The sequence below is a fragment of the Somniosus microcephalus genome, chromosome 7, assembly GCF_052327205.1.
Source record: "Somniosus microcephalus isolate GS21.2 chromosome 7, FLI_Smic_1.0, whole genome shotgun sequence".
Classification (NCBI taxonomy): domain Eukaryota; kingdom Metazoa; phylum Chordata; class Chondrichthyes; order Squaliformes; family Somniosidae; genus Somniosus; species Somniosus microcephalus.
In genome coordinates, this window is record NC_140993.1 from 152,807,423 (window position 1) to 152,824,096 (window position 16,674).

The 16,674-nt window shown below is 42.6% G+C and overlaps 1 protein-coding gene across 8 annotated transcripts in view; it reads left to right on the plus strand.

Moving 5' to 3' along the window:
* The window catches only part of prex2 (phosphatidylinositol-3,4,5-trisphosphate-dependent Rac exchange factor 2), a 943,088-nt gene that overhangs the window by 322,304 nt on the left and 604,110 nt on the right, over positions 1–16,674 (plus strand). For all 8 annotated transcript variants that reach the window (XM_085993112.1, XM_085993115.1, XM_085993113.1 and 5 more), the window contains 3 exons: positions 2,228–2,303; positions 6,222–6,294; positions 6,745–6,887. In XM_085993112.1, the coding sequence (XP_085849238.1) occupies positions 2,228–2,303; positions 6,222–6,294; positions 6,745–6,887 (292 nt within the window). The remainder of the gene's footprint in view (positions 1–2,227; positions 2,304–6,221; positions 6,295–6,744; positions 6,888–16,674) is intronic.

The window sequence follows — 16,674 nt, forward strand, 5'->3', positions numbered from 1 at the left end:
CTGTATACAACTCCCACTAATGTTTTCTGTCCCTTGATATTTCTCAGCTCATAAAAGGGAACCCAAAAATCTTCTACTGGCATGTAAACAGTAAACGGGTAGTAAGAGGCAGGGTGGGGCCTATTAGGGACAAAGAAGGTGATATATGCTTAGAGGCACAGGGCAAGGCTAGAATACTCAATGAGTACTTTGTATCAGTGTTTACTAAGGAGGTGGATGCTGACAAAATATCGGTAGAAGTGGAAAAGGTAGATGCAATGGAAGGGGTGAAAATTGATAGACAGGATGCATGAGATAGGCTGGGTATGCTTAGAGTGGATAAGTCGCCTGGTCCAGATGGCTTGCATCCCAGATTGCTAAGGGAATTGGGAGAGGAGATAGTGGAAGGGCTTGCCATAATTTTCCAATCTTCCCTAAATGCGGGGGAGGTGCCTGAGGATTGGAAAGTGGCAAATGTGACACCATTGTTCAAAAAGGGTGTAAGGACAATCCTAGTAACTACAGGCTGGTCAGTTTAACATCAGTGGTGGGGAAAGTTTTAGAAACAATAATCAAGGAAAAAATTAACGGGCACTTTGAGAGGTTAAAGCTAATTAAGGAGAGCCAACATGGTAGTGGTAGTGGTAGCAGATAATGATGACACATTTACGAGGAAACTGAATAGATATTTAACAGTGTAAGCAATTGCAGGATGTGAGAGATGGATGCCATTTTTTGAATGGTGGAAATAGCCTGCAATGGTCTTTTCCAAACCTGGGCATTCCTATGTTCATACTACTTAGATTGCAGTGCCTTGGGAGGCAAGATTGGAGAGCCTCCTAGTATTAGTGTGGTACCACATTAGTACTGCCTCATCCCTTCTTAACGGTATTATTAATGTTAACTGTAAAATGATCATCTGCTATATACAGCAGGTACCTATTATCCTTTCTAGTTCTGTTATCTCTTTTGAAGTTATCATTTGCGTATGCAAATTTGATAATTTATTAAGCATGAATAACTAACATATTCTGAGAAGTCTATTATTTTTATTCTAATGAAAGTATAGAAGTTGATGCTACATTCTCTTTCGTGCCCCTGTTTTGTCCTGTTGTCTAGGCAAAGTGAACAGTGTGTTTACTGCATCTATTTCATGAGTGCAAAATCTTCCCTTTTAAAATGGGTTGCTAAGCTTGCTTAATGGTTCAATTGGTAAGGGCACCATGTAATTGAGTGATTCAGACCAGCAGGTCCCAGCTTTAATTCCTAATCTGTGCTGAGTTATTTGAGCTGGCGTATGATGTGGGTGCTGATGGCAGTTTTGAAAGTGAGAGGGGCAGTATCTGAGGAGAGGGACTGTCATCTAGCATGGTAGCTGGGAAGGGAAGTTGGGTGGTTAGCAGTTTAATGGGAATAGGGTCAAGGGAGTAGAAAGTGAGTCTCACGGACAAGATGAGCTCGAGGTTATGAGGGGAGCTAAGAGAGAAACTGGGTAAAGATCCGGGTTCAGGGCTAAGACGGAGAGAGCCTGGCAACAGGGGAAGGGAGGAAGCATTAGAGGCAGCTGAATGGATGGTCTCAATTGTAGTGACAAAGAAGTCCATGAGTTTATTTAAAGGGATCATACGCTCAGGTACCAGTTTAGTTTTCCATGAATTCTACATTGTGGTTTGGAATAGATGCATTAATGAAATAGATGTTTTGTTTGTCAAGACAGTGCCCCATGAGGAATTTCTGTTGTAACATACTATGCTTGATAAAAATAGGCAAAAGCTCCAACATCTTGTATTTAAATCAAAAGCTCTTCTTTAACTGAAACTTTGAAATATTTTGGAATCTCTCATGCCTTAGAAATAGTTACGTTGGATTTGTGTTGCTCTTCTTCTAATGGAATACTGATAAATAGTTTCGACAATTGTCATTGCATTAAAACCCTTGCCTAAGCCAAGAAACAATCTTTAGAAGTTATTTTGTCAACCAGTTAATAATTCAACTGAAAAGGACATCGTTGAGTCATTCCCTTACTCTGCTCTCAGGATTGGGAGACTTTCCTGTCTGGGGTTTTTGCTGAAGTTATGGCAGGAGATCGGGAGAACTACCATTCAAATTCAACCCCTATATGTTTGTGCAGTCTTTGTTGAGCCAACTATTACTCAACATGTCAGATTGCAGGTTATATCTGCAGCGTAGGCCATGTCGAGTTTTCGTGTATAACTATACTGTTAACTGATATGATTCTCATATACAGGGATAAAGACTACCATCTGAGAACGTACAAGTCAGTAGTCATGGCAAACAAGTTGACAGACTGGCTAGTTGCACAGGTAAAGTAAGAACAATTTTTTTGTGTAACTGATAATATCATTAATCTGATTGGGTGGTTTGAAGCATCTTAATTAAAGAAATCTGTCACTGAAGCTGCTGTTCCTTTAATTGGAAATATATTGGAAGTATCGGGGGGGATATTATTTAAAGGATACACAATAGGGCTGCTGAAAAATCAACCAAAGTGACATTTGCTGCATAAATCAAGGATTTGTGAATTATGTGGTCTAATTCGCAAAGCTGGAGTCATGTATCTCATTTATACTGCTCATCCTTTTTTTAGGAATTTGAGTTACAAGGTAGGATTTAGCAAGGGGATGTATGTTAATAAGCCAAAATGCTTGGGCCTGGAGCCAAAGGGAATAGAATCAGGAGAACAGGGGAGTAAGGATTAGGGATGACAAACAGATGAAATCAGGATTGTATACAGGGTAGGGGTGTGAGTCAGGAGGCCAAGGAGAATGAAGTTTAGGTCAAGTGGGTTGCATCTGGAATAAGTAGGAATAAGGGATGGTGCTGAGGACCAATAGAGTTTCAGACTAATGTAAACAATGAATTGAGAAGAGAGAATAGACATTTGCCAGGCAATGACCACCTCCACTTGACATTCAACAGGATTACCATGACCAAGTACCCCACCATCAACATCCTGGGGGTCACCATTGACCAGAAACTTAACTGGACCAGCCACATAAATACTGTGGCTACAGGAGCAGGTCAGAGTCTGGGTATTCTGTGACGAATGACTCACCCTCTGACTCCCCAAATTCTTTCCACCATCTACAAGGCATAAAGTCAGGAATGTGATGGAATACTTTCCACTTGCCTGGATGAGTGCAGTTCCAACAACACTCAAGAAGCTCAACACCATCCAGGGCAAAGCAACCTGCTTGATTGGCAACCCATCCACCACCTTAAATATTCACTCCCTCCACCACCAGCATCTACAAGATGCACTGCAGCAACTCGCCAAGGCTTCTTCGATAGCACCTCCCAAACCCGTTACGTCTACCATCTAGAAAGACAAAGGCAGCAGGCGCATAGGAACACCACCACCTCCAAGTTCCCCTCCAAGTCACACACCATCCTATCTTGGTAATATATCGCCATTCCTTCATCGTTGCTGGATCGAAATCCTGGAACTCCCTCCCCAAAAGCACTGTGGGAGCACCTTCACCACATGGGCTGCAGCGGTTCAAGAAGGCGGCTCACTACCACCTTCTCGTGGACAATTAGGGATGGGCAATAAATGCTGGCCTTGCCAGCGACACCCACATCCCATGAATGAATTAAAAAAAAAGACATGTCAGGTAATGGAAGTGAAATTAGTATCTAAGGTAGTTAAAGCCTCTTTAGGCAATAGTTAAACACTGCTTTAAGTAAACTATCTTATACTGTTACAGCATAGTTAAGAATTTTTTTTTCAATAAAAATATTAAATATGATAGCACTCTTTCCTTTGCAAGCCCTTGAATTGAAAATACACAAACAAAATAACTTGTACAATGTCCTACTTTTCATTTTATAACTGAAGCTTTTAATATTTCCTATGTAAATATTTTAAAAAGTGGCCTTATTGTAAGCTCCTTGAAAGCTGATTATGAAGCAACCTTGATGGCATCTCTGGAGCTGACTCTCCCACTTTGTGCGAGAAGGAATGCGTCATGTATCTGCTGAATTTTAATATTGAATTGCCAAAAATGTTCGGAGGTCGTACTGACCCTCCATTCATTAATTTGTGATTAACTTTGACCCAGTTTGTAGTTTAATTTATAAACATTTGATACTTTTAAGTATCTAATATCCTTTACAAGATTCAAAATGTGTCCAAATTTTTTTTATCAGTGAAGAACATCTACAGAAATATATATTTTTCTCTTTCATTTTTCTTTAATATTTTTCCTGAATTTTTGTGCTCATCAAGGTGTCAGAGTGGGAAATTAAGCACTTTTCTATTTTAAACAGCCACTGTCAGTATCCAGCACTCTCAGGTTGAGTATAGATTAGACCTGATGCAGATTAAAGTTATGACAATGTGCTCTAATCTCAGTCTAAGAAGAGCAGCTCCAGTTGTGTCATTATTTTTTACTTCTGTCACCAGCTGTGTTCATTGCCTCTCAGAGTGAGATTGCTGTTACATCTTTTATTACAGCGCCAGGGACCCAGGTTCGAATCCGGCCTCGGGTGACTGTCTGTGTGGAGTTTGCACATTCTCCCCGTGTTTGCGTGGGTTTCCTCCGGGTGCTCCGGTTTCCTCCCACAGTCCAAAGATGTGCGGGTTATGTTGATTGGCTATGATAAATTGACCCTTAGTGTTAGGGGGATTAAATACGGGGATAGGGTGGGATATGTGTTGGTGTAGGGGTTACGGGGATCGGGTGGGATATGTGTCGGTGCAGGCTCGATGGGCCGAAATGGCTTCTATCTGCACTGTGGGGTTTCTGTGATTCTGTGAAGGCGATAATTCTTTCTGGGTACCACTGATAGCTCAATAAGTTACTTCCTTTTATAATAATAAACAGTGAGTATCATTGGGGCCTTGGACTATGGAGGCTGTGACACCCCTGTCTGATTCAGGACTCTCCAATAAATCACACAGGTGCACTTCAGGGTAGGGTCATGGAGTAGCAGTTAGGAATCGGACCTGTGTCTTATTAGTCTAGAGATACTGAATCGAATTGTGGCCCTTTTTACTATCTCCCTGGCTGACATTGGTTAGCTCAAAAACAGCTGAGGGATTAAACGTGAGATCTTCTTGATTTGTGTGGCTCAGTACGACATCAAGTGTTGTACTTCCTCATTGAAGCAAGGCAAGAGGACAGATTGAGGAGACGAGGCCTATATTCCCTAGAATTTAGAAGAATGAGAGGCGGTCTCATTGAAACATATAAAATTCTTACAGGGCTCAACAGGGTAGATGCTGGAAGGATGTTTCCCCTGGCTGGGTTCACAGTCCCAGAATAAGGGGTCGGTCATTTAGGACTGAGATGAGGAGAAATTTCTTCACTCAAAGGGTTGTGAATCTTTGGAATTCTCTACCCCAGAGGGCTGTGGATGCTCACTCATTGAATACATTCAAGAGAGAGCGCGATAGATTTTTGGATATTAAGGGAATCAAGGGATATGGGGATAATGCGGGAGGGTGGAGTTGAGGTAGAAGATCAGCCATGATCTTATTGAATGGCAGAGGAGGCTCGAAGGGCTGAATGTTCTACTCCTGCTCCTATTTCTTATGTTCTTATAAGAGCTATGAGACTGGCAACTTATTGCTGGTTTGTGTTAAATTCTGGGCATTCTTGTGCTGTGGGGCAATGTTCACTGGGAACTGGGTTGAAAGTTTACAAATTCACCTGGGACCTTTAAGCTGTCAGAGAGACATGACTTTCATCTAATCAATCTAGACTGGATTCAAACTAGGAGGGGAAAGGGCAGAGGTACTAAACCACCACACCAGCCAGTCCCTTTGGAAAAGTACTGTATTTCTATTACTGACTATTTTCAGCAAAATCTTAAAATAAAGAAATATCTTAAATTAAGGTAGTTTCTGACTAAATGCTTTTTATGTTTATGCAAAAATAATACTGTTTACTTCAAAGGATGAAAAGATAAATACGTTGCTGCTTACAAGGGTCATTTCTTGGTTCTACGCTCCCAGTAGGGAGCCATGCTCCCAGGAATCATGGGGCGGAGAATCAAGGCTACAACATGCCCTATCTCGGACCCATGCTACCTTTAAGTAAGGCTTTACCCACTGGCAGTGCAGGATTATGGAATTACCCCTTATATTACATTTAAGATGTTTCTAATATAACTGCCTTTATGAACAAGATACTGTAATGAAAGAACTCAAACAGGAATTGGTAGTTAATCGTGTTATTAGAACATGCAATGTAGAATGTCTATTACTTTGTCACCAGGGGGACTGTAGAACCAGAGAGGAAGCAATAATCCTGGGTGTGGAACTGTGTGACAATGGTTTTATGCACCACGGTAAGGTTAAATTCAGTGCATTATTCAAGCATCCTTCTGACATCAGCTCTTCTTAGAACGGTAAATGGTACAAATTTATGTTGTTGAATCTCCGTGCTGCTACACGCTAACTATGCTGCGACTTTTTAAGTTTAAATGATTTTTTCTGACTCTTCTGTTAACTGCAATTTTACATGCATACCATTCCCATGTCCCATATTGTTGCAATGAACCTCACCTTTTATTTCATAAACATAATAGGAAACTATCTCGCCTAATAAATGATTACTATCTAATTTAAGGTACTGTGGTAAAAGAGAATAGACACCCTATAGTCACTGAACATCACTGACTGTAGCGTTTAACTTTTATTTCTTTAAGGTAAATAAAGGCCAACTGCTACAGTAGATGAAATACTTTGAATTGTGCTTGAGATTTATACGGTACTTTACATCTTGTTTTTCCTTATAGTATTGGAAAAGAGTGAATTTAAGGATGAACCCCTTTTATTCCGTTTTTTTGCTGATGAGGAAACCGAAGGCTCAAACTTAAGGCAGAGGCACATGCGACATGACTTGAAAATAGTTGAAAATGTCATAGCTAAGTCATTGTTGGTAAGTAGTATTGATTCATGTAATGGGAAATTATTTTAAATAGCAGGATGGCAAATATGAGCTTTCAAAGTAGAAACAATAGTTATTTTGACATGTAAATAAAAGGAAATATGTGTCTTCCCTCAAGGATACATTACAATTGCATATAAACTCCTTAGTTACAATACTCAAAATATTCATGTTATTTGCAAGTGGATTTCTGCAAATATAAATTTTTTTAAATGAACATGCATTCCGAGTAGAAATTACTATTGGCCTGTGCAATTACTTTAACATTTTAAGATTGATGTTACTAAATTAACCTGGAATGTGAATTGATGTAAAATGGGGTAAATTAATTAAAACGAATAGATTTAGAAAATATAAGAAAAAAAATGTTGAAACTCCGATGAGTTTGAATGTGATGAACACTGTCTTTCAGCTCAATCCTGCCTCCTTCCAGGATATCCAAGGTGTCTACCTTGGCTCTGTGGTAGCACTCGCCTCTGATTCAGAAGATTGTGGGTTGAAGCCTCACTCCAGAAATGCTAAAAGTTTGCCACAACTGACATTAGACTAACTATTCAATAGTTACCTGCTTTGCTCCCTTTTTGAATGGAGTTGTTAGGCTGGCTACCTTCCAGTCCGGCAGAACAATTTTCATATCTAAGGAGATTAAAAAATGATGATCAAAGCCACTGCTATCTCTTCTCTGACTTCCCCTCATCTGCGAAACCCTCACCCGCGATAGCTCCGGGGATTACAAGGGCAGCTCAGTGGTGCCAGCCTTGGTGCGAACTGATTCAGTCTGCCCTTCTCAGATGGAGCAGTGTCTTGCCGCTCTGCCTGAGGTCTAGCCAAGGTCCAACTGGTCCAAAGAATATATTTTTTAAAGCCTTTGGCTCCCACTCTGGTGCTGGATGAGGTAAGCAATCCCCTCCGGGATCGGTAACCTTGTTCCAGTAAAGATTTGGGGTCTTCAGAAGGCCTCTAGAGACTGATCAGGTTTTGGCCCATATTGTGGCCTCCTGGGTAGAAATCAAGACTTATGCCATTTCCCAACCCAGGGATTTTGGGTCCTATGAGTATCACACTATTAGCATTGCCTTCTAATCTGACAACAGGCATGCTGTGCTATAGTTAACAAGCAAATTACGGCAAGGTTGGATTTAAAAAACACTGAACTCATTGATTTGGAGGCATTCTATTATTCATGACCTTTTTCATGTAATTTCTCTTCTTCCTTTACTAAATAGGTTGTTCTGTTTTAAGATTGCTGACATACACCAAGATCATCAGGATATACAAACTAAATAACAGTAGTTGCACTTATAAAGTAATTGATTGTGTGAAGTGTTGGGAGATGTTTTGAGAATGTACTCGTAAAATGCAAAGATTCTTTAAAAATAACTAAGCATTGCTAGATCTCAACAGTTAGCTTTGGGAAACCCTGAGTTGTTACCGGTGGAAGTGATCTACTTATGCAATCTGCAGCCTGGAGAACCTACTTAGAGTAATATCGGGACTTAGAAATTATCGTTTTGAAACCTTTGTTTGCTTTGGTGATATACAGAGGTGGACTTGCATCTGTATATCAGGCCTCTCGGAAATTTTCACCCCCACCCAGAATAATGAATTCTTATGGGGATTTCTCTATGGGGATTTCTTTGTTTGCCATATTAATGGAGGAGAAGGCAAACAGAAGGAAGGAAAGGAGAGTGAGCACCATCTGAGGAGGATGCAGTCCACCAGATATGACCCCAATAAAGATTCGGTAGGCCAGGCAAATCATATCAAGATCTGAGCGAGAAGCTCTGTATGAGAAGGTTGAAGAACACAAAAGAAACTATAGCTAAGCTTTGCCAGCTTATGCGAGAAGAAGTGCTTGAACAGTTTTGCCAGTGGCTGTGAAAGGACACTATCTAGATAATTGATTTTTGCCTCTAGCTTGTTTTAAGCAGCAAGGGTGACCTTTGCAACATTGTCCAGACATGCATCTGTCAGGCCATGGACACAATCTTCAGAAGAGCTGGTGAATTCGTACAGTTTGGGATGACTGCAAGGAGGCAGCATGATCTGGTTATACACTTTATTATGTTGCTGGTTTCCCCAAAGTTCAGGATGTAATAGATGGTACCCACATTGCACTGTGAGCTCCAGAAGTCAGCCCTTTCAACTTTCTAAACAGAAAGAGATACCAGTCCGGCTCCAAAGAATTCTGCATGTAAATGTGAAATTTGCAAGCAGCTGTCACCTCCCTTGTGCTGAGGAATTCCAGTCTCCCTGAGGAGAAGAGTGGGAAGAAAGTCGTGCCTGGATCATGGCCCCACTGTGAGTGATAAGAACAGAAATTGAAGACCCATTCATCACCTTGAGTGATCATTGAGAGAACGATAGGAGCTCTGAAGGGTTTGCTGGACAGATCAGGATGAAGACTGTAATGTCTCTTGCACAGTGGTAGCTTGCTGTGCTACTCACAACTCAGAAAAACCTGGATGTGCAGGTGGCCCTAGTTGTTTTGGAGACAGAGGAGCTTTAAATGAAACCTCCTGAGGTCCATCGCTTGGAGGATTCTTCATTGTTGGTTGCAAAGGGGATTCATATGCAGATGATTATTGATGCATTTCTCATATGTTTAAATATCTTCCTTTGTCACCATTACCATTACTACATTTTTGCTGTGTTTAGGACAAATCATTCAATACAGAAAACAGCTTACAGCTTCACTGCACGGTATATCTCCTAGCCCCTTCCAGATCCTTCAAGGAATTGTGATCTCTACGAATAATTGACAAAAAATGACTTAATGTTTTTGTCTGCTCAGGTGACTATTCGAAGAACAACATGGAGTTCTCCCTCAAATAATGCCACCCCCCCCCCCCAAAAAAAATCATAGATTGACTACTTAGCCATCGCATTGCTGGCAAGAAACTTTTTGACCTAGATTTACCTAGGGACTTGCGTTGTTGTAATGTCGTAGGGACCCTTGAATGGCACAAAAGAGAAAATTATGGAGTAAGTGATTTATGCCAGTAATTGTGCCACTCCATATTTTCCTGGGCCTTTTGCAAAGCTCAGCCATTACCCTCACTGTAAACAGTCAGAAGGTAATTATCATAGCTCTGCCCCGATTAAAATCAATAGCTATCTCTATTTTCCTGCAAAAGCCAGTTCTCACGCTGCTTCCACTTAGACGTAACAATAATGGCCTGGCAGCAGTGTGATTTATTAATTCAAGATCAGTATGGAAAATGGAGAGACAAAACCAAATTCTATTCCACAGTGTTATTTATCCTTTAAAGGAAAGGACTTGCATTTATATAGCACCTTTCAGGATGTCCTAAAGTGCTTTACAGCTAATAAAGTACAGGTAGACTATCCTTTATCCGCACTTCTGAAAACCGAAAACCTCTGAAAACTGAAAGTTTTTTTGTGGAGCGTAAGTCGTGCGCACGACATAACCCGAGTGGCACCAAATATGACCCGACGCGGCCGATGCTTTTCTGACCTGATTTGCGGGCCAGCTTAGCGTAGGAGTCAGCCGATATCCGGCTTTCCCACAACTGGCGGCGGCAGTCGAGCCCCAGACCCCCGCTAAGTCAAGGAATTCAGATACGGAGCAGGGGGAGCTGTAAACAGACTGGGAGTGGCAGCACGGAGAAGCAGGAAGGGGAATGAGACACGGAACAGTCGCAAGAGGTAGCCTGAACTTTTAAAATTTATATTAAATACAAATACTAATTACCAAATTAATTTAATGTTCAGAGTTTCCCAGTCTGAAATAATACCTTCTGAAATCCGAAAAGTTCCGAAAACCGAAACACAGCTGGTCCCAAGGTTTTCGGATAAGGGATAGTCAACCTGTACTATTAGCTGTAGTACTCAAATGTTTGTTGCTATATCTTTGTGATGATGACTATCCTGGCAATGTTTCATTTGCCTCAAATCACAATGTAACCAAGGCAGCTTTTATCATTCGTTTAATTTGTTTATTTAGTCAAGTCAATTATTTTTCTTAGGGGGAAAAATTTGTGCGCGCCAACAGAATTGCTGGTGTCATTGTAACACGAGTTAACGGCTGCTGAAAATAACCGCAGTGCTACTGTGATAAATCCATGTAGTGAGACAAGGGCTCGAAGAGGCGATATCGTAGAATTAGCACGAGTACTTTATTAACAAACAGAGTAACAAACATCATGCCTGCGTCCTGGCATTTCACCTTTGCTGACCTTGACAGGAAGCAAACCTCTGACCTTAACAAGAAGCAAACCTCTGACTTTAGCAGCAGCATTGGCTACAGCACCACCTGGTGGATAACTTTAATCATAACATCCCAGATTACTGTATCCCTCCCCCCCTAAGATTTCAGTATGAATTTCTTAACAAACAACCATTCCTGAGGGTCACATAAGGAGTCTCCATTCATCATGTTCCATACTTGATGAATCTAACAATTCAGTATCAATTTCTCTGGTGGCTTACGAGGCCTTTGTGAACGTCTAACAGTAAAGTCCCTGCTTGTTTGTGGTGAAGCCACCAGCTGCTCCTGAGCAGTGCTTAGAGTATCTGACTCTGCAACGATGGTTTCCTCTTGACGAATAGGTTCCTGTGGAATTGTCTCTGTCCCTGGTGGTGGCATCACAGATGCACTTGGATAACTGGGGGCAACCCTGTCTTCAGTCATTGCATCTGGAACCTTCATTTCAATTTCCCCTTGTCTGGGAAGTATCTGATCTACATGTCTGCGTACTACCCTACCATCTCCCAACATGACCTTGTATGATACTGGACCTGTCATTGAGTCTATGAAGCCAGGAATCCACTTTGGTTCACAACTGAAATTCCTGGTAAGGACCGCATCTCCGTCTCCAAAACTTCGGCTCTTTGTTCTTTTGTCATGGTTCTCTTTTAGTTTGTTTTGTCTGTTTTCCATTTTCCTTTTTAGGCCTGGGTGGACAAGGTCAAGAGTGGAGCGTAGTCTATGACCTAATAACATTTCATCAGGAGAGAGTCCTGTGGTGGATTGAGGTGTTATTCTGTAGCTGAACAGAACCCGTGACACTTTGGCTGCTAAACTCCCTTCTGCACTTTTTTTCATCATCTCCTTAAATGTTTGTACGGCTCTCTCCGCAAGTCCATTCGAGGACGGATGATATGGAGCCGAGGTCACCTGCACTATGCCATTTTTTCTCAAGAACTCTTTTGTCCCTGTACTCACAAAACAAGTGGCATTGTCACTCACCACGATCTCCGGTAGCCGTTGATTACTGAAGCTCCGATGCAGGCAGTCTATAGTAGTAGTGACGGAAGCAGAATTTACAGGATAAAACATCCATCCATTTGGAATGTGCATCAGTGATTATGAGGAACATCTTCCCCATGAATGGACCCGCATAATCTAAGTGCAATCTTCTCCATGGTTTATCCGGCCACTCCCAGGGGTGGGGAGGAGCCGCTGCTGGTGCCTTCCGGTGTTCCTGACAAGTGCTGCATGTCTTGACTAGATTTTTTATCTCCTCATCTAGCTTTGGCCACCACAAGTAACTCCTAGCCAAGGCTTTCATACGTGAGACCCCAGGATGACACTGATGTAGTTGCTCTAGGATAGACTGTCGTGCTGGCTGTGGAATAATCACTCGTGCTCCCCACAACACGCAACCATCCTGCACACTCAGCTCTGTTTTCCTGACACTGTAGGGTGTGAAGTCAGCCCCTTCCGGATGCTGTGGCCATCCCCTCACCACATATTCTCGAACTCTAGACAGTACTGGATCTTTACCTGTCCATGTTCTTACTTGCTCTGCAGTCACAAGAGCCGTGTCAATGTCCTCCAACATCAAAACTCTGTCCTCTGGAGCTGCACAGATAGGTGTGCCTGGCAGTGGAAGACGGCTCAAGGCATCTACGTTCCCATGGTACTTGCCCGCCTTGTAGACGATGACATACTCATATGCCCTCAACGTCACTGCCCACCTCTGGATCCGGGGTGACACCATCTGTGGAACTGCTTTCATTTCATTGAAAAGAGAGAGAAGAGGTTTATGATCGGTGCATATGGTGAACTTCCTGACATATATGTACTTGTGGAACCTCTGTAACCCAAACATTACTGCTAACCCCTCTTTGTCTAACTGGGAATAGTTTTTTTCCGCTGGTGTTAGAGTTCGAGACATAAACCCTATTGGTCTTTCAGTTCCATCTTCCATGCAGTGTGAAAGAACTGCCCTCACCCCGTAAGGTGAAGCATCACAAGAGAGAATGATGTCTTTCTCTGCATTGTAGTGAACCAGCACATCCGACGACAGCATCAGTTTCTTGGACTGTTCAAATGAAACCCCCTGCTCCTCTCCCCACTGCCACTGTGTCTCCTTCCGCGGTAGTTTGTGAAGAGGTGCTAACACAGTTGACAAGTTTGGTAAAAACCTGTTATAATAGTTCAGCAGTCCCAGGTAAGCTTTTAACTCAGCCACATTTGTAGGAGCAGAGGCGTCCTGCAGTGCTTGTACCTTCTCCTTGAGTGGATGGAGCCCGGTGGTGTCCACTCTGTGTCCCAGGAACACTGCCTCATTCCCCAGGAAAGTGCACTTACTCCTCTTGAGCCGGAACCCTGCCCTCTCCAATCTCTGTAGTACCTCTCTCAGAGTGCTCAGATGCTCCTGGTCGGTTCTTCCCGTCACCAGAATGTCATCCAGATAGATGGAAACATGTGGAATCCCTTGCAATACACCTTCGATTGTCCTCTGGAAGATAGCTGGACTAGATGAGACACCAAACGGTAAGCGGTTATATGTAAACAAGCCCTTGTGTGTATTTATGGTGACATACTTCTTTGATTCATCATCCAGTGTAATCTGCAAGTAGACATGACTCATATCCAACTTTGTGAATTTCTTTCCTCCAGCCAGGTTTGCAAAGAGATCCTCTGTTTTGGGAATCGGATACTGCTCTAGTTTGGACACCCGATTGATTGTCAATTTATAGTCTCCACAGACTCTTACCGAATTGTCCGGTTTTAAAACAGGTACTATGGGAGCTGCCCATTCCGAACATTTCACTGGCTCCAGTATGTTCTCTCTGAATAGACGGTCAAGCTCAGCCTCTACCTTTGGCTTCATGGCATAAGGCACAGGTCATTGTTTAAAAAACCTTGGCGGTGCCTCCTTGTCTACATAAATCTTAGCTGGGGGGCCATTAAATGTGCCAAGTTGCTCCTTGAACACATTCTCATGTTCACCCAACACTTCTTGCAAAGTCAACTGGTTGCCCGCATCTATTTGATGTACTGCTCCCCAGTCTAATTTAAGTTCTTTTATCCAGCCCCTATCTAACAGGTTTGGTCCGGTACCCGATACTATAACTACAGGTAGCTGTTCCACTGTGTCCCTGTGTTGCACAGTTACCTTAGCTGTACCTAATGTCGCTACTCATTCACCTGTATATGTTTTAAGATGCAGGGAGCAAGGCTTTAACTGTGGAACTTTTGCACGTTTCCACAATTTTGAGTGCTCTGCCTTGTTCATTATGGTCACGCCGCACCCTGTATCCACTTCAAAGTTCACCTTAGAGTCATTTACTGTCAGTTGCAATGTGATAGGAGCCACTTTTGGAATGTTCTCTAACATGCTATACATTATGAACATATCCTCTTCTTCCTCAGCTTCCCCGCTGATGTGGTGTGCACCATGTTTTTTCACTTCTCTCCCTTGGTTTTGCTGTCCTCCCCCTTTTGGTTTGGATTCCTCCACAGGTGATTTCGCCCTGCAAGCTCGTTTTATGTGTCCTTGTTTCCCACACTTGTAGCACTTTTCCTCCAGAAACCGGCATTCATTTGCCAGGTGATCGCCCTTGCATCTATAACATGCCTTCACATGCTCACGTTGTGGTTTCTGACGCATGTTCAACTTGTGCACAACAACCTGACCTGCAACTTGCGTAGCATTAGCCCTGTCTGAACCCTGTATTTCTTTTACATCTTGGTTCGCTGTCGCTATGGCTTGAGCAAGTTCCAATGCTTTTTCATAAGTAAGCCCAGTCTCAGATAATAATCTACGCTGCATTCGGTCGTCCATAATTCCGCAAACTAGCCTATCTCACAGCATTTCCTTCAGGTTGTTCCCATAATTGCAATCTTGTGCTAATTTACGCAACACCGCTACATAGTCCATTACGCTCTCTTCCTCTTTCCTGTTCCTTGAATTAAGCTTGAACCGCTGTACAATCTCACTAGGCGTAGAGTTGAAATGTTCTTTTAGCAAAGCCACTAATTCAACAAATGATTTGTCTCCAGGCTTTTCAGGACTGAGCAGATTCTTCATCAAACTGTAGGTTTGGCTTCCCACTGAACTAAGCAGAATGGCTTTCCTTTTTCCGGCATCATTTATTTCATTTGCTTCAAAAAAATAACTCAACACTTCACAGTATTCCTCCCAGGTTTGTGCTTGACTATCAAAAGCGGAAACCATTCCTACCGTGGCAACCATGCTCTCTTCCAACTGGTAGCTAACTGCAGCTCGTGATTTTGTTGTTTAAACGTCCTGGCAGACTTCTCTTCTTTATCCAGGGTCCTGTTTTACCTTGTCGCCAAATGTGATAAATCCATGTAGTGAGACAAGGACTCGAAGAGGCGATATCGTAGAATTAGCACGAGTACTTTATTAACAAACAGAGTAAGAAACATCATGCCTGCATCTTGGCATTTCACCTTTGCTGACCTTGACAGGAAGCAAACCTCTGACCTTAACAGGAAGCAAACCTCTGACCTTAGCAGCAGCATTGGCTACAGCACCACCTGGTGGATAACCTTAATCATAACATCCCCGATTACTATAGTTACCATTCAAAAATTGGCTCTGGAGGTTGGCGATGTGGAGCACAGTGCTAACTTACCACACAACGCCCTCTTGGTGGCGTTAGTGGAGGCCTCTGACCCGAAGTTCCCATCCACAGTTGGTGTTGCTGCTTCGTAACAGCCTGTGGGAGTGAGGCTGTGGAGTTTGCTAGGCATTGTGGGCAATTAAAGGGGCTATGAATTAAAGGGGCAATGCTTTCAAAACTAATAAACATTAAAATCAAGTGAAAAAATACATTTTACACCCCTTACTACCTTTCAAAAAAAAACAAACATTAAAATAATTCCCAAATGGCAATCTTCAGCGATTAAAGCCGAATTGTCTTCCACACCTAAAAAAATGGTAAAAGTGCTTCAGCACTAACACAAATGGCAAGCCAGAGAAGGGGCACACAGGGTCTCGCACGCAGCACTCCAACTTCGCGCAGTGGTTCAACACTGCAAGTGAGGTCACTTGATTTGACACTCCCAGCCACCAGCTCCTCAAGGTCGACCAGCAAGACCACCCGTAGTGTCCCCCACTGAAAGTCAGCAGCCTTCCACCAGCCATACTGCAGTCACTGGGGTAGCACTGCATGACATCAGTAGGATAGGCAAAGGCACACACAAGACAGTCACTAAGAGAATGCATAAGGGTGATGAATTCATTTCTTGATGTCATCTTGGCTGGACAGATGTATAAAGTTGGATTAGAAAGTTTGCTTTGTGGTGGCTTTTATTTCAGCATTTGTGGCAAAAAAGGATGCCGTGATGGTCAGTAGCAGAGGGAAGGTAAGGTGTGGGACAAATGTTAAAAGGGGAATTGCAGTTGTCACTGCAGGCGGATGATTCCACCCCGGATATCTCGGCCAGAAAGCAGCTGTTTGGGTTGCATCCTTCCTTCTGCTTGTTCCTCTTCTGCTTCCTCCTCTTCTGTTTCATTCTCTTCTGTGTCTTCCTCTTCCCTCTGCGAGCGGATGC